The sequence below is a fragment of the Hemitrygon akajei genome, chromosome 30 (assembly GCF_048418815.1).
Source record: "Hemitrygon akajei chromosome 30, sHemAka1.3, whole genome shotgun sequence".
NCBI lineage: Eukaryota > Metazoa > Chordata > Chondrichthyes > Myliobatiformes > Dasyatidae > Hemitrygon > Hemitrygon akajei.
This window is the reverse complement of record NC_133153.1, coordinates 42772079-42799598: the sequence shown is the minus strand read 5'-3', so window position 1 is coordinate 42799598 and position 27520 is coordinate 42772079. Positions and strand designations below refer to the sequence as shown.

Sequence of the window (27520 nt, the reverse complement as noted above, 5' to 3'; positions counted from 1 at the left end):
CTCCGCACTGTTACCTTGTACGACGCTGATGCATTGATCTGGTGAAATGATCCGGGCCGAGCCCCTTCATTAGGACTGAAACGGTCCCCACCCCCGCCCCCGCCCCTGCAGTTGCTGCTTGACCTGCTGCACTTTGTGCGTGTCGTGCATGAATGGGACAGCGTTCGTAGCGGCTCCGGCTACACCGGTGACAGCTTCCAAAGCCACCGCCCCCGGCAGGCGTTGCCCCCATATCGCTGGGTCAACTGATGGAGGCGGCGAGCAGAGGACCCGGGGAAGCGATCAGGAGCCAGACCGAAGAGGGCGAACCCTGTACTGGGGTCGGGCTCCGGGCGTCAGTCAGCCGCTGCAGTTACCCCTCCGTGCCGCCTCCTCCCGGGGGGCGCTGCAGCCCGGCGGGATAATGATTGACAGCCGAACTGTCCAGTCCTACCTCACGTTACCGCGACCAGTTCCTGATTGACAATAACGTGAGCATATTGCCCAGTTCAAACGCTAATCTATTAAATACCCTGTCCTCCACTGGCGACAGAGTGTGAAACGATTTAGTCACATTCCCTTGCTGAAAAGGAAATTAAAAAAAACACAAACTACGTGCTGGATTGGAAAAGAACTTATTAATGAACTTTACCCCGGAAGGGGAAGTGTTGAGTCGGTTTTCCACTGGACTAGCGCTCGGTCGCTGCCTCGGACGTTTCCTTTAATTTATTTATTTCTCCGCAGACCGGAATGGGAACGCGGGACGACGAGTATGATTACCTGTTCAAAGGTGGGTGTCCTCCCCCACCCCTAACCCTGGTTGGGGTCCTCAGTACCGGGGCGAGGCCGCGGTAACCGGCGGCGCCGGCCTCTTCCCCTCCCCCTCGCCGGCCTCCACCCTCCCGGTCCGGCCCCGGCGCTCCTGTTATCCTCCTCTTCCCTCTCCCTACCGCAACCATCCTCATCCCTTCTCCCGGCACGGCACGGCCCGTCCCCGCCGCCACGCCCCACTGCTCTCCTTCCTCCAGCTGTCCCGATCCTCTCTCCCCTCCAGTCTCCTTGTGTCGCGGCTTGACCCTCATTTCCGTCTCCACCCTCATCCCTTCTCCCGGCACGGCCCGTTCTTGTCTCCCCCTCCCCTTCACTCGCTCTATCCATCCCACCGACCCCCCCAACCCAGCTCTGTTCCCGGGTTGCTTCCTCTCTTCCCTCTCGACGCCGCCCCCATCCTTTCCCGGTGCCAGTCCCGTCTATCACCTCTTCCCTCCCGGCCTGCCATCCACCACCTCTCCCCCTTTCCCAGCTGAGCCGTGTTGCTGGTGATCGGGACACCGCTGGCTCTGGTCTCCACACCCACCTGGTAGGCTCCCTTAAACATGGTCTCCTGTGTTAAAGTTTGTCCCCTCTTTACTGTCGTGGTTTAGACATTTTGACATCTGTTTACATAGAGGCCATTGACATCTCTGAATTCTTGTATAGCGTTTCGATCATTAAACGAAACAAACGCACAGTATTGGGACCATAAGACAAATTAGGCCATTCAGCCCATCGAGTCTTTACCGTTCCACCATGTCTGATTTATTATCTCTCTCAACCCCATTTTCCTGCCTTCTCTACGTAACCTTTGACATCCTGATTAATCAAGAATCTATCAACCTCCGATTTAAATACTGTATACCCACTGACATGGCTTGTGGCAATGAATTCCACAGATTCAGCTCCACTGGGTAAAGACATTCCTTCTCATTTCTGTTCTAAGTGGATGTTCTTCTATTCTGAGGCTGTGCCCTCTGGTACTAGACTCCCCCAGCATAGGAAACATCCTCTCCACATCTAATCTATCTGGGCTTTTCAGTGTTTGATAGGTTTCAGTGAGATTCCCCTCAAATTCCAGTGCATACAGGTCGGGAGCTGATAATGCTCCTCCTCTGTTAACCATTTCTTTCTCGTGAGCCTACTTTGATCTCTCCATGTATTGTGAAATGATGATTACCCAACAATAAAACACAGCGGGAGGATTTGTGTTTATGGGTGGGGTGTCTGACGAATCGGCATTGAGACTCCAGTTCAAATCCATGTCAATGATTTGGGTAAAAAGACTGAGTGTGAGCAACACTAGAACACTGTGTGGTCTGTGAGAAGAATCCAGGGAGGCTCTGGTGAATCGAGGCAGGTTAAGGAAAAGGTCAGGGCACGCCTGAAGTGAGATCATCCTTTGTGATAGATGAAATGGTAATTTCAGAAAGACCTTTGTTTGACATGAATCACACAGCATTTGCATATAGGTACAGCAAGCAGTTAAACATTTGGAGTTTTTCAAAGGGATAAGGAAGGTTAGAAGAGATGAAGGTAGGGCAGTGGATGTCAATATGGACTTTAAGGCCTTTGATTAGGTCCCACATGAGAGGCTGGTCTGGAAGGTTAGGCTGCCTGGGATTCAGGAGGGATTAGATTCAGAATTGGCTTGATGGTTGGAAGCAGAGGGTGATAATGGTTGAAGGTCCTTTCTTTGACTGGATAGTGGGGCGTCCCAGGGTTCAGTGTTGGGACTCCGTTATTCATTATGATTCTCTTAATCATGATTTGCATATGGATGTACATGGCATGAAAAGCAAATTCACTGGGGGGGGGGGTGCCTTTTTTGAGAGTGAAGCGGGTTACAGTCAATTGTAATGAGACCTCGGTGAGACAGACTGAAGAAAGGCAAATGGATTTCAATTTGGAGAAGTGTGAGGAGATGCACTTTGGACAGTCAAACCAGGGTAGGATGTATAGAGTGAGTGGCAGGGTGCTATGAGTGTTGTGGAAGAGAGAAACCTGGGATACTTTTCACTGGAAGCGACCATGCAGGTAGACGGTGGTGAAGAAGGTGCTTACTGTGCTCTCAGGGCATTGATTTCAGGAGTTGGGACATTACGTTGCTCTATACAGGCTACTGGTGAGGCCGCACTTGGCAGTGTTGTGTAGTTTCGGTCAAGCTGGGGAGGGGGAGGAAGGGATTTATGATGACACTGGCTGGACTAAAAAGCCTAAGCTACAGGGAGAGATCGGCCAAACAGGATCCTTATTCCTTGGAGCATAGGAGAATGAGGGGAATCCACAGAGGTGTATTTCATCATGAGGGGTATAGATAAAGTCGGCAGTCATAGATTTCCGTAGAGTTGGGAAGAGTAAAACCAGAAGGCACAGACACGAAATGGGGGAGAGATTTATCTGGAGTGTTGTGAACAAGTGTGGTTTTCCTACAGAGTGATAGAGTGTCGTCCAGCACAGAAACGGCCTTCAGCTCACCATGTCAGTGACAGCCTTTCTGCTGATCTTCACTAATCCTTTCTGCTGTATCAGGCCCCTGACTTCCATGTCTTGTCTCTTCTGCTGAATCTGATGTTTAAGAGACTGATTGTGTGACCCACGCTGGCAGTGTGTTCATCATCCATGCTGTGTGTGTGTGTCTATGTCTATATATATATATATATATATATATATATATATATATATATATATATAGAGAGAGAGAGAGAGTATGGATGGATGTACACGACTCATGACCATGCTATCCCTTGGATTCCTTCATTCCAGGGACAACAAGCCCAGCCTGTCCAATCTTTCCTCCAATCCAGGCAACCTGGTGAGCCTCTTCTGCAGCCTGTCCAGTGCAATCACAGCCTACCTTCACAACACTGTAAAGCTGCAACAGAACATTCCAATATTTATATTCTATGAAGTGGAGGATGCGATATGTCTTCATGTCCAAATGCACCCACTTTCTGGGAACTATGGATTTGAGCCCCCCCCCCCCCCCGTCTTGGTGTTTTTAAAAATTCCTTTATACTCTGTCATCTACTGTATGACTTACCACTATTTGACTTCTCAATACTTTACTTATTGAAGGGTGTGGGGTTCATACAGGAAATGTCAGCTGCAAGTAACAACAGATCAGTCATGATTTCAGTGTGTGACAGCAGGCAGAGAGGGCAGAATGGTCTGCTCCCCTCTCTGGTATATAACCAAAGCAAGGTGTTTGCTTGTCAGAGGATGTTGAGCAGGTGAGAGGTGATGAACTAACCAGTTAAATAAACACGAGAGACTCTGCAGATGCTGGAAATCCAGACGCAGCACACAAAATACTGGAGGAACTCAGAAGGTCAGGCAGATGTATGAAACGAATAAACAGTTGACCCTTTGGGCCAAGACCCTTCTCCAGGACTGGAAAAGAAGGGGGAAGACACCAGAGTAAAAAGGCAGGTGAGGGGAAAGATGACTAGCTAGAGGGTGATATGTGAAGCCAGGTGGGTGGGAAGGTAAAGGGTTGAAGGAGGAGAAGAGGTAAGAGGCTAAACTGGGAATAGTAGTTATTAATTATAAATCAGTTTAATTTTTACTACCTGTTGCTTTGGCCTTATCCTTGTTTCAAGCACTTGATCTGACCAATATGTTGATGTCTTTGTCATTGTCAGGGTGATCAGTTTGTGAACAGGGTTTGTGATGGAGAATGGCTTCATAATTTAACGTGAATGAGGCTAAATGTGTTAAGTGTGCCCTGCTGTCTTTTGGAGTTCTTGTTGGCTCCTACTAAATTTATTGAGGATTCTTAGTGTGTTGAAAGAAATGAGATCTTTGCACTGATTTGTTGAATCCTATAGTCAATTAGTTATAAAGACTATATCCATTGCCAATCAGCTGGTCGAGGACTTTGTCGCCTTAGTGACCTTTGCTGTTGTGTTTTAAGAGATTAGCTTTATTTGTCACAAGTACATTGAAACATGAAATGCAATGTTTGTGTCTAATCAAATCTGCCAGGATTGTGCTGGATTGTCCCACACAACTGGCGCCAACGTAGCATGCCCACAACTTGCTGACCCTAACCCATACACCTTTGGAATGTGAAAGAACGTACAAGCTTCTTACAGACATCGGTAATGCTGGCTGGTGCTGCAGTGATTGCATGAACTACTATGCCACCCACAGTGCAATGGGCACAGTGAATTGACAGGTTCTTCAGAAATGCAGTGCCACTCGAAGAGGACATGTTGGCAGGATGCTTTGCAACTATCAATCAGGCAGGTCTTTACTTTCCTATCCTTTCCTTAACTGATTGATCAATGGTAGAATGGGTCCTGAATGAGTACTTCAGTAACACTTGAAGTTGCTTGTCGGCAAGAGCAGTATCGGGAGCCATTGGTAACAGAATTTGGAGGTTGTGGCTAATCTCGAAGCTGACTCTATGCACCTACTTGTGTTTTCTAATAGAACAGCTATCCTCTCATCGCAGACCTCCTCACTGGGAAGTGGTTATATTAGGATCTAGTGTAACTAATTCTGCTGACAGTTTTTCTGCTACCACTGTGTGCTGGCTGGAATTCAGTGCCTTTTAAACACCTGGACTCATGTGTGCCTTTCAACTGCAAAGCAGGCCTCTGTGAGAAAGGTAACAAACAATGTAATGCTTCAGTGATTTGCTGGATTGTGTACCGATGCCTGAATAAGCAAAAAATGTGATTCATCCTTCCTCCCCATCTTGTCAGTGAGCCAGTTGCTTGCAGCACTGTGCACACAATTGATCAGGTCATCCAGAACATTGCTGACACTGTCATAATATAAATAGCCACTGGAATTTTTACTGGTGTTTGCTGTTTGGAATTTCCAATAAAATGTTCTCAGTGTTTAGCCTGAACAAGAAGTGAACCCATTTACAATACAAACAGGGAATGCATTTATTCAGGAGAGAAATGGCAATTCCTGACACTTCATTGAGGTGTTGCAAATAACTGAAGTTTAAACCGGATGTTGGCAGGATGTGTTGCAAATATCTATTGGGCAGGTCTTTGCTTTGTTGACTTTCCTGTCGTTTAAAATCGCTCATCCTTTCTGATGATTAATGTTGGAATGGGTCCTGAATGAGTGTTTCGATAAGTTTTCACTTTTTCTGAAAGAGCAGATTACTTCATTATCAGGTTTTAGGAAAGCCAAGTAGTCTCTCTGTTTAATAAAAAAAAACCTAAAAGATAGTTGTGTTAATTGCGTCAACAACCAAAATGGTCGGAGGGGTAAGAGGGGGAGGTGTTGCATTGCTTGTCAGAGAAAATATTACAGCGGTGCTTTGGCAGGATAGATTAGAGGGCTCGTCTAGGGAGGCTATTTGGGTGGAATTGAGGAATGGGAAAGGTGTAGTAACACTTATAGGGGTGTATTATAGACCCCCTAATGGGAAGTGAGAATTGGAGGAGCAAATGTGTAAGGAGATAGCAGATATTTGTAGTAAGCACAAGGTTGTGATTGTGGGAGATTTTAATTCTGTAAAAGGGCTGGATGGTTTGGAGTTTGTAAAATGTGTGCAGGGTAGTATTTTGCAGCAATACACAGAGGTACCAACTAGAGAAGGGGCAGTGTTGGATCTCCTGTTAGGGAATGAGATAGGTCAGGTGACAGAGGTATGTGTTGGGGAGCACTTCGGGTCCAATGATCACAATGCCATTAGTTTCAATATAATTATGGAGGAGGATAGGTCTGGACCCAGGGTTGAGATTTCTGATTGGAGAAAGGCTAACTTTGAGGCGATGCGAAAGGATTTAGAAGGAGTGGATTGGGACAATTAGTTTTATGGGAAGGATGTAATCGAGAAATGGAGGTCATTTAAAGGTGATATTTTAAGGGTACAGAATCTTTATGTTCCTGTTAGGTTGAAAGGAAAGGTTAAAAGTTTGAGAGAGCCATGGTTTTCAAGGGATATTGGAAACTTGTTTGGAAAAAGAGAGAGATCTACAATAAATATAGGCAGCATGGAGTAAATGAGGTGCTCGAGGAATATAAAGAATGTAAAAAGAATCTTAAGAAAGAAATTAGAAAAGCTAAAAGATATGAGATTACTTTGGCAAGTAAGGTGAAAATAAATCCAAAGGGTTTCTACAGTTATATTAATAGTAAAAGGATAGTGAGGGATAAAATTGGTCCCTTAGAGAATCAGAGTGGACAGCTATGTGCGGAGCCAAAAGAGATGGGAGAGATTTTGAACAATTTCTTTTCATTGGTATTCACTAAGGAGAAGGATATTGAATTGTGTAAGGTAAGGGAAACAAGTAGGGTAGTTATGGAAACAATGATGATTAAAGAGGAGGAAGTACTGGCTCTTTTAAAGAATATAAAAGTGGATAAGTCTCCAGATCCTGACAGGATATTCCCTAGATAGATAGATAGATACTTTATTCATCCCCATGGGGAAATTCAACTTTTTTTCCAATGTCCCATCCACTTGTTGTAGCAAAACTAATTACATACAGTACTTAACTCAGTAAAAAATATGATATGCATCTAAATCACTATCTCAAAAAGCATTAATAATAGGTTTTAAAAAATTCTTAAGTCCTGTAAGCCCTAGGACCTTGAGGGAAGTTAATGTAGAAATAGCAGGGGCTCTGACAGAAATATTTCAAATGTCATTAGAAACGGGGATGGTGCCGGAGGATTGGCGTATTGCTCATGTAGTTCCATTGTTTAAAAAGGGTTCTAAGAGTAAACTTAGCAATTATCGGCCTGTAAATTTGACATCAGTAGTGGGTAAATTAATGGAAAGTGTTCTTAGAGATGGTATATATAATTATCTGGATAGACAAGGTCTGATTAGGAACAGTCAACATGGATTTGTGCGTGGAAGGTCATGTTTGACAAATCTTATTGAATTTTTTGAAGAGGTTACTAGGAAAGTTGTTAAGGGTAAAGCAGTGGATGTTGTCTATATGGACTTAAGTAAGGCCTTTGACAAGGTTCCACACGGAAGGTTAGTTAGGAAGGTTCAATTGTTAGGTATTAATATTGAAGTAGTAAAATGGATTTAACAGTGGCTGGATGGGAGATGCCAGAGAGTAGTGGTGGATAACTGTTTGTCAGGTTGGAGGCCGGTGACTAGTGGTGTGCCTCAGGGATCTGTATTGGGTCCAATGTTGTTTGTCATATACATTAATGATCTGGATGATGGGGTGGTAAATTGGATTAGTAAGTATGCAGATGATACTAAAATAAGTGGGGTTGTGGATAATGAAGTAGGTTTTCAAAGCTTGCAGAGAGATTTAGACCAGTTAGAAGAGTGGGCTGAGAGATGGCAGATGGAGTTTAATGATGATAAGTGTGAGGTACTACATTTTGGTAGGAATCATCAAAATAGGACATACATGGTAAATGATAGGGCATTGAGGAATGCAGTAGAACAGAGTGATCTAGGAATGATGGTGTATAGTTTCCTGAAGGTGGAATCTCATGTGGATAAGGTGGTGAAGAAAGCTTTTGGTTTACTGGCCCTTATAAATCAGAGCATTGAGTATAGGAGTTGGGATGTAATGTTAAAATTGTACAAGGCATTGGTGAGGCCAAATTTGGAGTATTGTGTACAATTCTGGTCATCGAATTATAGGAAAGATGTCAACAAAATAGAGAGAGTACAGAGGACATTTACTAGAATGTTACCTGGGTTTCAGCACCTAAGTTACAGAGAAAGGTTGAGCAAGTTAGGTCTTTATTCTTTGGAGCGTAGAAGGTTGAGAGGGGACTTGATAGAGGTATTTAAAATTATGAGGGGTATAAATAGAGTTGATGTGGGTAAGCTTTTTCCATTGAGAGTAGGGGAGATTCAATCAAAAGGGCATGAGTTGAGAGTTAAGGGGACAAAAGTTTAGGGGTAACACGAGGGGGAACGGGGGAACTTCTTTACGCAGAGTGGTAGCTCTGTGGAACGAGCTTCCAGTAGAAGTGGTAGAGGCAGGTTCAATATTGTCATTGAAAAAAAATTTGATAGGTATATGGATGGGAATGGAATGGAGGGTTATGGTCTAAGTGCAGGTCGGTGGGACTAGGTGAGAGTAAGCATTCGGCATGGACTAGAAGGGCCGAGATGGCCTGTTTCCATGCTGTAATTGTTATATGGTCATTCTCATGTAGTCTCGTATTTATTTATCAATAGGGTGCAGAATAGAGCCTCCCAGTAACCCCGACAGCCCCAATGAACTCTAACCTAATCACGGGATAATTTATAAGACCAATTAACCTACCTGCTGTGTCTTTGGGCTGTGGGTCGAAACTGCAGGACCCGTGCATTCCACAGTATGTAGCCTTTGCAGAACAACCCTGAATAGAAGTTTGGGCTCTGGAAGGCACGGAGCTGTAATAGCGTAATGCTAACCGCTACGCCACTGCGGTGATTTGAAATTTGTGACTGTTCAGCTTATGCTCAGCATCTTTGAACTACGTCCCTGCCCTTGAAGGGGATTTTATTGTGAGAGCTTGGTTTGCAGTTCGCTGCCCTTGTAACCCGGACGTCAGTTTTATTCCTCATTCGACAGTGGCTCACAGTAACTTGTTAATATTGAAATTGGTTCATTACTGTCACATACAGTACTCAATACAGTGAAAAGTTTATCTTGCAGACTGTTCATTCAGATTAAATCATTACACAGTGCATTGAGGTAAAATAATAGAATGTAGAATAAAGTGTAACAGCTACAGAGAAAGTGCAGTTCAGGTAGACTAAATAAAGTGCAGAATCCAGAGAAATTTACTAAAATTATCTTTTCCTGATCTAACTCAATACATTGACCATCTACCATCGAATAAGATGTGAAATCAACACAATCTGTTTCAACAGAAAATGTAACATTTGGATGTAAATATGAAAGCCAGACCATTCGGTGGTGTAGAGAGCATCTGGGAAAGAGACACTTCAGATTGCAAGATCATCTACCTAAAATGTTAACCAGTTCTCTCCTCTTTTTGCTTAAATTTCAGATTTCTAGCATCTATTATGTTACTTCAGTAATGTCTTTCTCTGTTGGTATTAAAAACCGGGACTCTTCCTTTGTAATAGTTGTGGAATAATATCAGGCAAGAATAGAACTGCAAGTAAATGTAAAGAGGTTGAGGAGTTTCAGCCTCAAAGGAAAGGTTCGAACTCCAATTTGTCCCGCAATTAAATTTCAGTCTTTAGCTCTTGCTGTTCCAGAGAAATATCCCCATTTCATTATTGTACAGGTTTGAAATGGATTTGCAAATTCAGTTCTAGATAATTGTTGCACTTGGCATCTGTCCAGTTACTCCTTGTCTTCATTACTTGAAGTGAAGCAGTTTAAATTCAAACAATCCAGTGCAGTTCTGGCACACAGTTTAATGTGCAATTACCTCTTGACCTTCTGCTCCAGCTTTGATTATACATGAGTCGGTTTTTCCAGAAGCACACAGCTTATCAGCAGCTACATTAAGTTCCGCCACCCTTTACTAGATCTGGATGTGTCAAACTCTCATCTCGCTTCTGGCTGTAGTCTTCCCAATGGTTTGTCAAAATAGAATCTTGCATTAGAGCGAGAAGGGCTGGCACACTTGTGTAGTGGTTAACATTAATATTTTATAGTGCCAATGGTCCCTAATCAGTTCCCACTGTCATCTGTAAGAAGTTTGTGCATTCTCCCTGAAACCATGTGGGTTTCCTCTGGGTGCTCTGGTTTCCTCCCACATTCTGAAGACTTTAGTTGGCACCTGAAGTGTGGTGACACTTGTGGGCTGCCACCAGCACATTCTCAGACTGTGATGGTTGTTGATGCAAATGACGCCTTTCACGTGTGACAAAAATTCTTTTGCATCTGAAGTTTGAACTCAAATCAGCCTTGGGTTGCAAAGAGACTGATATCATCTCATTCCCAGCAACATTGGATCCAGCCAGGTTTTAGATGTCACACTGGTTTTGTCATTCAGAAAAATACTAGCATGTCTGTCATTACTCGATGTGGGGTGAAACACCTTCATCTTACCAGTTAGTCCCAGTCCCCAGACTTACATTTGTCTCATTGTGGGGTGAAGTGCCTTTGTGTTCTGTAATATCTCATAAGGCCACCATTCCAGGGTGGAGAGGGACACAGCACTGACCTTGAACACCCAGCTGAGCTCAGACAGGACATGGTTCGATGTCAGTGCCGTGCCTGACCTCGAGTGGATGTAAATGATGTTGCACCATTTTCATTATCACTGACATACTGTGTGTCTTGGAAATTGTTTTGGGGAAGCAGTTCAGTGTAATTCATAAAAGAACCTGTGAATTACAGTAAGAAAAGTTTCTGATAGGTGTGTGTGTGTGACTAGTGAGGTAGTATTTGTGGACTGTATGGAAATCTGATGGCAGAAGGGAAGAAGCTGTTTCTAAGACAAGTTTATTCCTGCTGCTGTCTGGAAGGAGTTTGCACTTTTTCTCCGTGACCACTGTCCAAAGAGGTTCACGTTAATTGGTCAAGTGGGTGTAATTGCTCTGTTACCTTGCTGTATCTGGAAATCATACTTGTCTCTGAGTGAGGAAATGGATTTGATTTACTCCAGGAGCTCGAACAGGTGTTTATTCTCAAGCAGACCTGCAGTTTCAAATGACACATTAACCTGAATGCGTGGTACCACTAAAAGAGGGGCAGGAGAATCGGTCCCTCGAGTAACATCTACGACATGTCATCCATCTTGTTACTGTGTGTCAAAGTTTTGCCACCTGAAGATGTTCCAACATCTCAGTTACTTTCTTGCCATACAGTTGATTTGAGCTGTTCATGGGTTGTGAAAGGGGCTCTGGGATTCCTCAGATATAGGATCAGAATTAGGCCATTTGGCCCATCAAGTCTGCTCTGCTATGTCATCATGGTTGATCCAAATTTCCTCTCAGCCCCAATCTCCTGCAGTCTCTCTGTATCCCTTAGTGCCCTGTCCAGTGAAGAATCTGTTAACCTCTGCCTTCAATATACATAAAGCCTTGGCCTCTATCTGGATGCAAACCAGAGATCAGTGGGGACTCCATCTTGGGTCTCTGCTGATGGCTTATTGCAGGATTTCTGTCCTGCCCTACCCAAGGTGCTGAAAGAATTTCGGAAAAAGGATTTCTTGGAGTAATGGGATTTATAGATCAATGCTGAAGATAGTTTTGGCATTGTCACATTGGGTGTCATTTGTGCAAATAGGTGATATTTGTTCAAACCCCAATGTTTGACATAGATGTGTGGTGGAGAGTATACTGACTGGATGCATCACAGTCTGGTATGGAAACACCAATACCCTTTGACAGAAAATCCCACAAAAAGTAGGTATGGTCCAGTCCATCACGGGTAAAATCCTCCCTACCATTGAGCATGTCTAGATGAAACACTGTCACAGGAAAGCATCAGCCATCATCAGAGATTCCCACCACCCAGGACATGCTCCTTTGCTGCTGCCATCAGGCAGAAGGTACAGGAGCCTCTGGACCCTCACCACCAGGTTCAGGAACAGTTATTACCCCTCAATCATCAGGCTCTTGTACCAAAGGAGATAACTTCACTCGACCTCATTCACCCCATCACTGACTGTTCCCACAGCCAGTGGACTCACTTTCAAGGACTCTTTATCTCCTGTTCTCGATATTTCTTGCTTATTTATTTGATTATTTCTTTTTGTTTTTGCACACTGGTTGCATGCTCGTGTTTTTCATTAATTCTGTTATGGTTATTCTATGGATTTATTGAGTATGTACGCAAGACATATATCCATCAATCTCAAGGTTGTATAAGGTGACATATATGTATTTTGATTAAAATTTACTTTTAACTTTGTTGGAAGAACTTGAGCGCTATTGTATTGGTCCTGTTGTTTTATTTTGTAAACTGTGTTCACTCAAATTCTGAAAAAGCCTCAGAATGTGCTTAACTTTTGACTGTTGGAGCATTTCATTGTGGCTAAGTAACTGTGATTGTATCCGGCTGTGAGTTGTGTAGAGGCAGCTAATGCTGACAGGTCAGTACACACTAGAGTTATATTGGCATTGTTTAAAAATGTAACAAAAACCTCTGAATTAAATATTATTGGAAATACAAGGTGTGCATGTCTGAATCTAAAGGAGATAAGTTTGAGTTCTCTTGAAAGGGTCACCTGACAGGTTCCTTTTTGCTGCTTCCTGAGCCTGTCCAGTCATTTCTATTTCAGAAGGCTGTCGACTTGACTCTTTTCGCCCTCCCAGTTTTACAGTGGGTGGGCACGTTAAACCCTGTATCAGCCTGGCTTGGTCATTCTCTTCGCATCTCCCATGTGGCTGCATTTCAAATTCCTGTTGCGGGGGAGTTTGGGACCAGAGGGCACAGCTCCAGTATGGAGGGGTGTCCATTTAGAACAGATGAGAAGGAACTTCTTTAGTCAGAGGGTGGTGAATCTGGGATTCTTTTGTGTTGGGCGACTCTGGAGACAATGCCACTGAGTATATTTCTACTGACCTTGTGTACAAAGCTAGGCAGGGAGTTCAAAAATCACCCAAGCCGGAAGCTTTCTTCAGGGCTTTAATGAAAAAACTTAGTGAAACTCCAGAAAGTTAAACAAAACATGTATTAAATTCAATACAGAATCATCATGTGCCTGATTATAGTAATATTATCAATTATTCTCGTGATCAGCGTTAAACAACAAAATAACACGTGCAACAGTCTATAGCTCAGCTGGGAACTAGAGCAAATCGTGGTGTGACAATAACTTAATAGCAACGAACAATAAACATAATACTTCAAAGTATGTCTATGAAATGATTGCCAGTATTAAGAAGCTCATTCTTGATACTGCTGCTTCAAAGGCAAAGAGTGGATGGCGATGGATGACTTTGTCGTGTTGCTCCAAGTCAAAATCTAAATTAACCCATGCAGGAAATAGTTTTTTTAAAATTTATGAACAGGAAGTGATGTTTGTACAAAATAAATAGTGCCTTTAGAAACAGAACAATATTCAAAGTGGAGGTTGGTAAGTTCTTGACTAGTCGGTGTCAAAGGTTGAGGAGAAGGCAGGCGAATGGGCTTGAGAGGGAAAATAACCATGGCAGAATGGTGGTTCAGACTCAATGGCTGAATGGCCCGATTATGCTCCTGTGGCTTTTTCGTGTGTATCTGCTTGCTACATTAAGAGCAATGTATAAATGTAGTTCTTTCCCCAGTCCCACCTCAGTTCTGTACAGGCCAAACTTGTGTTGAAAATGAAGTGCGACAAAGTTTAACCTCCAATCCTGAGTTTGCTCCAGACTGGCCTTGCAGAGAGAGGTGTAAATGAAAGCGTTTGCTTTTGCATTGTGACAACTCACCAGGCTACTGACACGTGCTTGTGCAACAGCAAGTTTATCAGAGTGAGGTCATAGTTAAAAGTAACTGCTGTGAGGTTAGATTCTGCCTGCTTGTTCCTGCACTGAGAGGTGGAAATTGTGTTTAACAATCTTTGCAATCTAAAGTCTGAAGTTGAAAAGTTTAAAGTAAATTTATTACAGGTGTCACTGTATTCAGCCCTGAGATTAATTTTCTTGCCAGCATTCACAGTAGACACAAAGAAAAACAAAATCAATGAAAAACTACACGCATGGCAAAAAGCAAATGTGCAAAAGACAAAGTGCAAATAAAGAAACAACAATAATAATGATAAACAAGCAATAAATATGGAGAACATGAGATGAGGAGTCCTTGAAAGTGAGTTTATAGGTTGTGGAACAGTTCAGTGTTGGGGTGAGTGAAGTTATCCACATTGGTTCAAGAGCCTGATGGTTGGAACGTGAAGTGAAATGGGTTTTGTGTATTAATTCCAGCTGATACCAGGTAAAATAATTACTTGTTAAATTAATGCACTTTAAACTCTGGAACCTTTCACTAGTCCCGCTGAGAAAGCAGCACAGTTGACATTAGGTATTGGGGTGAGTATGTTTTTGGGGGGAGGGAAATTCTTATGGGGCATGATTGGTCATGAAAGTGGCATTAGAGGTCGATAGGGTCGTAAAGAGAACTTTTGACTTGGCCTTCATAAATCAGTATATCAATAAGATTGAAAGAGTACAGAGAAAATTTACCAGGATGTTGCTGGGTCCTGATTTATAGGGAAATGTTGAATAGGTTATGACTTTGTTACTTGGAGTGTAGAATGAGGAGAGATTTGATGGAGGTATATAAAATTGAGAGGTAGCGATAGGGTAAACGTAGGCAGGTTTTTTCCACTGAGGATGGGTGAGATTTGAACTAGAGGTCATAGGTGAAATATTGAAGCGGAACCCGAGGGGGGAACATTCTTCACTCATGGTGACGAGTGTGAATCGAACTGCCAGTGGTGGATGCAGGTTTGATTTCAACATTTAAGAGAAGTTTGGATAAGTACGTGGATGGGAGGGGTATAGAGTGCAGTAGTCCATGTGTGGGTCAGTAGTACTAGGTAGAGTAACAGTTATAGAGTCATAGAGAAGTACAGCACCAAAACAAGCCCTTCGGCCCATCAAATCCATGCCAAAACCATTAAAACTGCCTACTTCCATAGACCTGCACCGGGACCACAGCCCTCCATATCCTTACAATCCAGGCATCTGTCCAAACTTTTCTTAAGCATTGAAATTGAGTTCACATGCACCATTTGAACTGGCAGCTCACTCCACACTCACGACCCTCTGAGTGAAGAAGTTGCCCCTCATGTTCCCTTTCTCATCTTTAACCCTTAACCCATGACCTCCAGTTGTAGTCTCACCTAATCTCAGTGGGGGATAAAGCCTAATCCTAACTATACCCCTCATAATTTTGTATACCTCAATCAACTCTCACAATCTTCTATGTTAGTTTAGAAATGCAGTCCTAACCTATTCAATCTTTACTTATAACTCAGGGTCTTCAGACACGGCAACATCCTTGTAAATGTTCTCTGTACTCTTTCAATCTTTACATCTTTCCTGTAGGGTAGGTGACCAAAACTACACACAATACTCCAAATGAGGCCTCACCAAGGTCTTATACAACTTCAACATAATATCCCATCTCCTGTACTCAATGCTTTGGCCTTTTTCAACAAATTGTGTACCTCTCCTGTTGCTAAGGATGTTTTAAATACCTCTGATGGGCCCCGATAACTTCTGCACGCTTCCCCTAGGATCCAAGGGAAGAGTCAGGCCCTAGGGATTTATCCACCCTGGTTTGCCTCAGGGTAGGAAACGCCACCTAAATCTGTACTGGGTCCGTGAAGTTGATGCGGCTTTGTCTCACTTCTATAGTCTCTGAGTCCGTCTCCCAAGTAAATACACATGCAAAGTGGATTTAAGATCTCCCTCATCTGTCTTGGCTCTACACATTGATTACCATTCTGGTCTTCCAGAGGACCAATTTTTGTCCCAAGCAATCCTTTTGCTGTTAACATATCTGTAGAATCCTTCAGGATTCTCCTTCACCTTCTCTGCTAGAGCAACTTTATGCATTCTTTTAGCCCTCCTGATTTCTTTATTAATTCTCTTCCATGTCTTGTATTCCATAAGCAGCACATTGCCTATACCTGCTATGCACCTCCCTTTTTTGTCTCTTAACCAGGGCCTCAATATCTCTTGAAAACCAAGGTTCCCTATACTTGTTATCCTTGCCTTTAATTCTGAGCAGCCACATACAAAGCATTGTACTCTCAACGTTTCATTTTTGAAGGCCTCCCAACTTTCCAAGTCTGTCAGATCATTTCTGACACCATCAAAATTGGCCTTTCTGCAATTTACAATCTCAACCCACAGACCAGACCTACATCTTTGCATATTTGTTTTGAAACTAATGGCATTGTGGTCACGATGCAAAGTGTACTCCTATGCAAACTTTGTCACTTGTCCTGTCTCATTCCTTAATAGCAGATCCAGTATCACACTCTCTTGTTGGGACTTCTATGTACTGATGAAGGAAACTTTCCTGACACATTTGACAAACTCCATCCCATCTTGTCCTTTCCCACATATCGACTGGGACTCCCACATTGTAAATTTAAAATCACCTACTATAGCAACCTATGTTTTTTTTGCAACAGTCTGTAATCCCGTTACAGATTTGTTCCTCTAAATACCTCAGACTGTTGGGTGGTCTGTAACATAGCCCCATTAACGTGGTCATACCTTCCTTATTTCTCAGTTCCACCCATAACACCTCACTAGACGAGTTCTCCGGGTTGATCGAGCACTGCCATGATATTTTCCCTGACTAGTAATGCCACCCCTCGTCCTTTAATCCCTCCTGCTGTCAGGTCTAAAACAACAGAACCCTGGAATATTGAGCTGCCAGACCTGCTCCTCTAACCAAATCTCACTACTGGCTATAATTCCAGGTGTTGATCCATTCCCAGGCTCATCTGCCTTTCCTGTGCTGTTACTTGCATTGAAATACATGCAGCTGAGGACACTAGTTGTACCATGCTCAACCTTTTGATTCCAGACCTTGTTGGAGATCTTACCAACGTCAGTCTCCTACAACCTCGCCACAAACTGTTCTGGCACTCTGGTTCCCACCCCACTGTAACTCTAGAAAAACACCCAAAACACTGGGGGAACTCAGCTGGCCGGGCAGCATCTATGGAAAAGAGTACAGTTCATGTTTTGGGCTGAAACCCTTTGGCAGGACTGCAACTCTAGTTTAAACCCCACCATGCAGCATTAACAAACCTTCCTGCTGGGATATTAGTCCCCCTCCAGTTCAGGTGCAAACCATCCCTTCTGTACAGGTCCCACCTTCCCTGGAAGAGAGCACAGTGATCCAAAAATCTTATGACCTCCCTCCTACACCAAATCCTTAGCCACGTATTAAACTGTATAATCTTCCCAGTTCTGACTTCACTAGCACATGGCACAGGTAGCAATCCTGAGATCACTACCCTGGAGGTCTTCCCCTTAGCTTAGCACCGAACTCCCAATGCAGAACCTCGTCACATCCTAATTGTGTCATTGGTACCTATGTAGACCACGGCCTTTGGCTGTTCACCCACCCACTTAAGAATGCTGAGGCCTAGATTCGAGATGTCCTGAGCCCTGGCACTCAGGAGTCAATGGACCATCCGGGAATCCATTCCCCTAACTAACAAATCCCCAATCACCAGAGCATGCCTCTTCTCCCCCCCCCCCCCCCCCCCCCCCAAGTCACAGAGCCAGACTCAGTTCCAGAGACCTGACCACAGTGACTTTCCTCTGACTGTCAACAACCCACCCCCTCACCCCTCCCACCCACAGAAAATAGTGTCTGAAGTTAAATGCTTTTTGTTGAGGCGGTTGACCACAGCGATACTCTGTACTGGCTCCTTAATGCCTTTCCCTTTCCCGACTGTCACCCAGTTCCCTGTGTCCTGCACCTTGGGTGTATCTGCCACTCTATATATCCTATTCATCACCCTCTCAACCTCCTGAATGATCCTGTTCATCCAGTTCCAGCTGCAGCTCCTTAACACAGTTTGATAGAAGCTGCAGCTCTAAGCACTTACATAGAACAATACAGCACAGTATAGGTCCTTTGGCCCACAATGTTGTGCCGACCCTAAACCCTGCCTGCCACATAACCCTCCACCTTAAATTCCTCAGTTCTTGCTTCTCGCATTTGTGGTCGTCAGGAATACTGGAGGTCTCTCTGCCTTCCCACGTCCTGCAAGAGGAGCATTCCACTCTCCTGCCTGGCATCTACAGTTGAGCAGTTATAAAGAAGGGAAGGGAAAAAGCCAATCTAGAACTTCTCTTTGATTTCTCTGAGTGAAGTCTCTCTTCGCTAAAGTCTTGAAGAGCTAAAGCCTCAAGACTCTGTCCACCCTGATGGCTGCTGCACCTCTCAAACTTCTGATGTCCGGATTGGCGAAAGCTCTATTTGTCACAGACTGTTTCTGTGCTGTAGTTCTCTAGGACAAATGACTCATTATGCCTGGTGTGGCTCTTGCTGTATTGTGATTTGCAAATCTTTGCTCCAACGCTGACTTAGGGCTACATGTCTTTGCCTTACAACTCTGAAATGAATCCCACACTACCCGCCTCAGACAGAAATTGGCTTTTAAATACTCATGGATTTTGCTCGGCTTTTTTGATTTATAACCCTTCACTTAACAAAACATTCTGCAGAAATGACAGGAAGGATGTGCAGGTGTTTCCTGTGTCAGGGCAGCGTCCACTCTTCAGACGAACCTTGCTTTATGAGATCTGTGATTGCAGAAGGTATTTCATAAACGTGAGTTCTTGATTTAGTTTTGATAAATTGGCTCTGAACAAGTTGTAGCTCTGTGTAGGCATGCTCAGATTATTGTACCAGTCAGGCAAGAGCTTTGGGTACCTGTGGAATTGCAGTTCTGGTTTAAGCCTTTCTAAACTGTGAATGTGCCATCTCTTTGGTTCCAAGGTGATTGTGCTTTCTGGGCGACTGATCCAAATATGCATGTTTTCAGAGATAAAGACATGAAGGTTGATGGTGATGTGGATAGTGTGGAAGATCATTAAAGATCATTGTGGGATAATATATATTGCAATGAATTATTTTTTAGGCTTTGCCTCTGGCAAAAAGACCTCATTCAGTGTGTGGCAACTAACGGCTTCCTTATTGTTTCTCTGTTTGGCAGTTGTCCTGATTGGTGATTCGGGAGTGGGCAAAAGTAACCTCCTGTCCCGCTTCACACGCAATGAGTTTAACTTGGAAAGCAAGAGCACAATTGGAGTGGAATTTGCAACCAGGAGCATCCAGGTAGATGGGAAGACCATTAAAGCCCAAATCTGGGACACGGCTGGTCAGGAGAGATATCGAGCCATCACATCAGCGTAAGTCTGGCATTCATTGGGTCACATCATCCAGTTTGGTTCGGTGTTGCATGTTTGAGCCTGTCATTTAAGAGCAAATGGGATCATTTTAGGCTAGGACTTCCCAACCTTTTATATGCCGTGGACCAATACCATATAACAAGGGATCTCTGGACCCCAGATCCATGGACCAATACCATTGAGGGAGAGGTCGATCCATGGACCAATACCATTGGGCCAGGGGTCAGTCCGTGGAGTCCAGGTTGGGAACACCTGCTTTGGCGTAAGCATAGATCCAAATAAGTTTTAACCTTGGCCAGCGTACAAACGAGCTCTGTATCTAGTTGAAACTTCCAACATTTTGGCCCAGTCTAATGAGGTTGAATGTGCTTTTAGTGTTGATGAGCTAACTCTGCATGTTGTTGTGTTTTTAGATATTACCGTGGAGCTGTTGGCGCTTTGCTGGTATATGACATTGCCAAACACCTAACGTACGAGAATGTAGAGAGGTGGTTAAAGGAGCTGAGGGATCATGCGGACAATAACATCGTCATCATGTTGGTGGGCAATAAGAGTGATCTGCGGCATCTCCGAGCTGTCCCCACAGATGAGGCGAAGGCCTTTGCAGGTTCGTGTTCTGGGCCATTTCAGTTGTATAGCAGGTTCCACGAAGTGCTTGAAAAATGAGTTCCTCCAGCTCATTTCAGTGTTAGACTGAATAGTTTTCTGACTGGAGATTTCCTCTGGGGCTGGTCAAGACATGGACAGAGGACAGATCTCCTGAAGATGATAAATTCTGTATTTTAAGGCTTGATAACTTCGAGCCAGTCCCTCCCACTGAATCTTGTTCACTCTGCAGTCTGTTTGTTGGGTAGTTCTTTATAACTTGGGTGGAATCGTCCACTCTGTTCCTGGGTCAGTCTAGAGAAGGGGTTCCCAACCCTTTTTATTGCATGGGCCCCTGGTCTGGAGTATTCCAAAGCTGTGGTTTTGCACAGTGTTTGGGTCCAGGGCAGGAGATACAGAGTGTGGGGGAGAGTACAATCCTTGTCTAAAGTTGTTAATTGTGCTCTTGTTGTAGAGTTTTAGTTCAAACTGAATTTACTAAATGACAGAAGCATCAATTTAACAGGCAGCTGAGGGTATGGAGATTGTCTGCATTATTATAACATCCATCCTTGTGACGGGCTCCTGTGTTGCAATCTGAAGTTTACAGAGGACTTGAATATTTTCAATTTGTGTCCTGTTTCCAATGTGAAAAGTTCTATGTTCAATAGTTGAATGTCATTATTCAGTAGTTAATTTCTTCCTTGTAAATGTACAATGTGGAAATAATCCCAATTCAGTGAAGGTTGGGGAACTGTTACAGGTCCCTGCCTGTTAGTGGGTGGGGAGGAGCCCTTGTCACAGTCACCATGGAATGTGGGAGGGGCTCTCTATGCTCTGTAGATAAGCAGATCCATTTCTTGCTGAAACTGATGTGAATGTTTTTTTTTGCAGAGAAAAATGGATTGTCTTTTATAGAAACATCAGCTTTGGACTCAACAAATGTGGAGACAGCTTTCCAGACCATTCTCACAGGTACATAGCCTTGTGTTTGACGATCTGTTAGACTAGGGTCAGATTATCTTAAATACAGGTCTGTTAAACAAGTCATTATGCAGATCAGGGGTAATTTTGTTTTGGCTAACCAAGCTCCCTCGCGTAACGATGAGGATTTCTTGGATCAACAACTTCCTGTGACCACATTTCTGAATTCCAGTGTAGGCAGCAGCTTCCTGTTGTTTACGGCAGAACTTGAGAAAAACAAGAAATGTTCACTGGCCTTGGTTTCTATAGATAAGGAGGGACACTCATTTTGAAATCTGCGTGTATGTAATAGAGCATTACATCGCAGTCCAGGCCATTCAGCCCACGATGCTGTGCCAACCATTTCACCTACTCCAAGTTCAATCTGCCCCTCCCCTAATACAAAGGCTTCCACTTTTCTTTCAACTTCATACCTAACTGAGAATCACTTGTACATCCCAAATGTGTCCACCTCTACCAGCACCCCTGGCAGCACGTTCCTTGTGTGTGTTTTAAAAAGATACTTGCCTCTGACATCTCCGCTTATCAAAGGTGGTGAAGGCCAGGAGTTTCTGACGGGCAATGTCTACAATATACATCACATAGAACATAGAAGAGTACAGCACAGGAATGGGCCATTCGGCCCACAGTGTGGTGCTGAACCAGCTAAAAAGCAGATCAAAAATACCCAAACACTAATCCCTCCTACCTACACCATATCCCTTCATCTTCCTTCCATTCTTTTGCCTATCCAAACATCTCTTAAAAGCCTCTAATGTATTTGCCTCTAGCATCGTACCAAGTAATGCATTCCAGGCATCTATGACTTTGAGTAAAAAAAACTTGCCCCTCACATCTCCCTTGAACCTACCCTCTCTCACCTTCAGTACATGCCCTCTGATATTAGACATTTCAACCCTGGAAAACAAATGCTCTCTATCCACTTCATAATCTTGTAAACCTCTTATCAGATCTCCCCTCATCCTCCGACACTCCAAGATTATCCAGCCTCGTATGATAGCACGTGCCCTCTAAACCAGGCAGCATCCTGGTAAACCTCTTTTGTACCCTCTCCAAAGCCTCAACGTCCATTCTATAGTGGGGTGACTAGAACTGTATGCAATACTCCAGATGTGGCCTAACCAGAGTTTTATAAAGTTGCAACATAACCTGACTTTTGAACTGATTACCTTGACTAATAAAAGCAGCATTCTGTAAGCCGCCTTAACCACCTTATCAACCTGTGTAGCTGCTTTTAAGGAGCGATGAACTTGGATCCCAGATCTATCTGGTCAACAACACTGTTATGGATCTTGACCTTAATAGTGTACAGGCTCCTTGCATTTCCCATACCAAGGTGCAACACCTCACATTTATCTGGATTAAACTCCAGCTGCCATTTCTCAGCCCATGTCTGCAACTGATCTGTATTGTGCTTTATTTTTTGCCAGTCTTCTACACTTGGTATCATCTGCAAATTTACTAACCCTCGATCTACATTTTTATCCAGGTCATTTATATACATTACAAACAGCAGAGGTCCCACAGATCCCAGTGGAACACCACTAATTACAGGCCTCCAGCTTGAGAAAGTCCCTTCAACCATGACCCTCTGTTTTCTGTGCGCAAGACAGTTCTGAATCCAAACAGCCACAGATCCCATTATCTTAATCTTCTGGATTAGCTGCCCATGAGGGATTTTGTAAAACACCTTACTAGAATCCATGTAGACAACATTCACTGCCCTACCCTTGTCAATCTCTTGTCACCTTGTCAAAAAACTCAATCAGGTTGGTAAGGCACGACCTGCCCCTCACTAATTGGGCCATGGGTTTTCAAATGCTCATATATCCTATCCCCAAGAATTTTCTCCAGCAATTTACACAAAGCCTGACAAGGGGCTTGATATTTTATGTGACAAACATCAAAGGACAACTCCATATTTACAATGTACGGACAATGCTTTCTTTGAAACCACATACAACCTTCACACCTCCTGATTCACATCCACACCACAGACATCCAAATGAATTTTAATCCGCATTGTCAGGAGTGGGATTTGCAGCTTTTAGCAACCCATTGTTCAGAGCTGGACTCCAAATCAGAGATAGATAATTTCTTGATTAGCCAGGGCATCAAAGGGTATGGGGAGAAGCCAGGGGAGTGGGGATGACTGGAAGAATTGGATCAGCCTGTGGTTGAATGGTGGAGCAGACTCAATGGGCCAAATGGCGTGTTCTGCTCCTATATCTTACGGTCTTGTGGTCTAAATTAAATCCACAATACATAGTCAGATGTGAAGACTGGCAGCCAAAGTCAGTTGCTAAATGACTTTGGGTCCTAAACCCAAACATCACTGATTGAAACCTATCAAATGGTGAAAGGCCTTGATAGAGTGGATGTGGAGAGGATGTTTGCTATGGTGGGAGAGTTTAAGACCAGAGGACACAGCCTCAGAATAGAGAGACATCCATTTAGAACAGAGATGAGGGATCTCTTTACCGAGAGGGTGGTGAATCTGTGGAATTCATTGTCACAGGAGGCTGTGAAGGCCAAGCCATTGGATATATTTGATAGATTCTTGATTTGTCAGGGTGTGAAGGGAGGAGATTGGGGCTGAGAGGGAAAATGGATCAGCCATGATGAAATGGTGGAGCAGACTCGATGACCAAATGGCCGAATTCTGCTCCTATATTCTATGGCCTTGTGGAAGCTGCCTAACTCGTACGCCTTTGGAGTGTGGGAGGAAACCCACACGGTAATGGAGAATGTGCAGGAGAGACTTCTTGAAGAGAGCAATGGAAATCAAATGCAAGTCGTTGTAATAGCGTTACATTAGCCGCTGTGCCACTTTGCTGCCCACACTGGTGCTCAGACCCTGGCTGGTTGTTACAGACAGTGGTGACATGGATGTGAATGGAGGTGCAGATCACATGACTGGAGGGGTGGATGTGAATGGAGGTGCAGATCATGTGACTGGAGGGTGTTTATAAATGGAAGTACAGATCATGTGACTTGGGGGGGGGGGTGGTTGTAGTCTACAAGCTGCTACTGATCAATTAGTAGCATGGGCCAGCAATGGCAAAGGGAATTTGCCCTTAAGTTGCTGCAGTTTGGGAGGATTACTGAGACTAGGCACTACACAATGGAAGTACTGAAGAGCAGATGGACTTCAGTTTATGAATTTGAGCATCCCTGAATTCGCAGCTTGGGTAGGTAAGGAGCTGAAGGCATTCAGGATGAGGGTTTGTTCGCTGGGGCACGGTATGAGCTAGGAGGTGACAGCACAACATTGTAGGTTACACGATGCATTCTAACCTCTGCACTGTAGGAAGGAAGTGATGATGGTGAGGGAGTAGAGGAGATTTCCCCAAGGTAACTTCCGTCATGAGGAACAGCCTGGGTGTTTTTCATAGATCTGCAAATCCTGATGCATCGATTGGGTAGATAGTAAGAAATATCTATCCATGGATGGTCTAGCTTTTGGGTAAGGGCAGAGCCAGAGGGCATCTGAGGGCGAACCTTTCCACCACGTGTGGCTGTAATGTGAACTCACTGCCTGAGGGGAGGTGAAGGCAGAGATTCTTGTGATCCAACTATCAATGAGCGCTTAGATCACCAGTAAGGACTACACACCAGCTAAGTGGGATTAGTTTAGATGGTTACGGCAGTGAGCATGTAATGATGGGCTGAAGGGCCTGCTTTTGTGCTGGACAGCTGATGTAGTTGAGCTTGTCTGTGGGTTTGGTATAATGAGAGTCAATCCTTGCAGTTGAGTTTCACCCACAGGATCTCTGCCGAGTGTTTGACTGTGGGATCCCTCAGCCAGTTACACAGTACCTTCTCAATAGCTACAGCAGCAGCTTGTGGTCACATTTGTCCCATGTCTTGCCAGTTAGTCCTCACTGACAGTTTAGGGTCTATATGGCACAGCAGAGGTCTGGCTGAGCAATATCTGCCTGTTCTCCTGGTTTAACCAGTCCTGTCCTGACCTGCAGTTCTAACATAGTCCACTTCTCCGTCAGTGAACAATGTAGAAAGCATAGCAGCAGCTGGTAAACCCAGAGGCAGGAAGAGAGGAAAAATAACAAAGGATTTCTGTTTAAAACTCACTTCCTGTAATTGTAGAAAGCCCATCATGTGTAACCAATGGTTTGTTCCAGGGGGTTAGAGATTTGCTGATTTGGACCTTTGTATTTTTTTTAACTTTTGTGCATAAGCAGAATTTAAAACAATATAATTTTCACTTGATTATATCTTCTGTTAAAATCTAACTAGTTGGGACACAAGTCAAAAGTATTATTTCTGGAGAGCATTGAACTCCTACCAACTGGCTAAAGGCAGATTTAAATGTTCCTGGCTGCCTTTTGCGTTAATTTTAACAAAGAAAAGCTGTGGCTGCTCTTCAGAGCTGAATTAGAATGAGTATTATCCATCTACTGAGGATGTGGTTACCTGCTGGGAACAAGATTTGGACTGTTGGTTGTTCACTTTCATCATAATCTTTATTCTGTGTCAAAGGGAAGCACAAGGGAAAAGGACTGGTCTCTACCGTGTTCTTGTGCACCCCTCCCCCCCCCCCCCCCCGAAAAAAAAACACCACGGAAAAAGCAAACATGAGGAAATCTGCAGATGCTGGAAATTCAAACAACACACACAAAATACTGGTGGAACACAGCAGGCCAGGCAGCATCTATAAGGAGAAGCACTGTCGAAGTTTCGGGCCAAGACCCTTCGTCAGGGCCCACGAGAAGAGGATGAGTTTGTAGCTCGCTATGCCTTCCCCCTGTTGCCGGTTTCTTTGCAAGCTTCCTTCTCCCTTCAACTTGATGTTTAGATTTGGTGCAAAGGGTGAGGAACTGGATTGCCACTCCTTCACTCCAGATCTTTGGAAACTGAGGCTACTTACGAATTTTTTGTTGTTACATTTGCACTTTAATCATAAACACAGTATTCTGCAAATCTACACATGCAAAGTGCTGGAGGAACTCAGCAGGTCATACAGCATTTATGGAGGGAATGAAAGCTGATGTTTCAGGCCGAGACCTTTTATCAGTGAAGGGTCATGGCCCAGAATGTTGACTGTTCATTTCCCTCCGTAGATGTTGCCTGCTCTGCTGAGTTCCTCCAGCATTTTGTGTGTTTTTTTAAAAGAATAATCTCTATTCTAATTAGAGTTATCTCAATTCTGAATTGAGGATTTTTTTTTAAGAAAACAAGGTTGGTACCATCCTGTCACTAAAACTACTACCTTTGGTGAAATTGGGGTTTCACAAAAATGAGATCTGACTGTAAAATTTAAACTAATGCTGTTAGCTCTATTTCAAAGGTTTGTAATAATTTTATTTTTTACCCTCTAGAAATTTATCGTATTGTGTCGCAGAAGCAAATATCAGACAAGCGTGAAAACGACATGTCACCGAGTAATAACGTGGTCCCCATTCACATGCCTCCAACGACTGAAAACAAACCAAAGATGCAATGCTGTCAGAATATCTGAACCAAGTTCATCATCATTCCTGGGCCTTGGTCTGTTCAACCTGTCGCTTGCTGTTTGTTTTGTAATTAAAATATGATCAATGTTACAATTACCTTCAACTTGTTACACATCTTTATAAGCAAATTAATGCATTAAATTAATTTCAGCTACAGAGCATTTTTATAATATTCACAAGTAGTGTAAAAATAAGTTTATCATGTAAAGTGATGCTGTTTTTACGTGGTGTTAGCAAACAGCTTGTTGAATAAAGCACCACAAAGCCTTACTGTCGTAGGTGCTTTACAAGATGGAATGTTCATGAAGTGTTTCCCCACACAGACGGCATTTCTTTCCCATTCATCGCTGCTCTCTCCCTCATTTCCTCTGTCACATTTCCTGATATTGGATGTAATCGATGTTTTGTAAATTAGTCCTGTGTATTTTGTGCATGTACTTTGATTGTTTTTCCAAGATTTTAGTTATAACAGTTCAAAATATATTCTGTGCACTTAAATCTTAATTAAAATGAATTGGAGGGGAATTTGCTTTGTTTATTTCATGGCCAACTAATGTTTTTTTTTGCAGGACTGGACTGGAGTCATACAGCATGGATACAGGCCATTCAGCCCAATTCATCCATGCAAACCATAGTGTCTTACCTGACAGACCCAGTTGTATTCATTCAGCCCATCACTTTCCTGCACCTACTCCATATACCTCTTAAAGGTTGCAATTGAATCTGCCTCGATCACTTCCTCTTGCAGCGCTTTCCAGTTACTCTCTACCCTCTGTGTAGTTACCTCTCAGATCTCGTATAAATTTCTCCCCTTTTTTAGCCAACAGGAAAAGCTATGTACTACAGGTGTACCCCGTTTTTCAAACGTTTGCTTTGCGTCAACTCACTGTTATGAAAGGCCTACATTAGCTACCTGTTTTTGCTAACAGAAGGTTTTCAC

The 27520-nt window shown here is 43.6% G+C and overlaps 1 protein-coding gene across 1 annotated transcript; it reads left to right on the top strand.

The window, feature by feature from the left end:
* The first annotated feature begins 527 nt into the window (after nucleotides 1–527).
* Nucleotides 528–27105, top strand: rab11a (RAB11a, member RAS oncogene family). Its single transcript, XM_073032732.1, has 5 exons — nucleotides 528–769; nucleotides 19342–19537; nucleotides 19951–20144; nucleotides 21017–21097; nucleotides 26446–27105. The coding sequence occupies exons 1-5, from the start codon at nucleotides 730–732 to the stop codon at nucleotides 26583–26585; spliced, it is 651 nt and encodes a 216-aa protein (XP_072888833.1). The 5' UTR covers nucleotides 528–729; the 3' UTR covers nucleotides 26586–27105.
* Nucleotides 27106–27520: the final 415 nt, after the last annotated feature.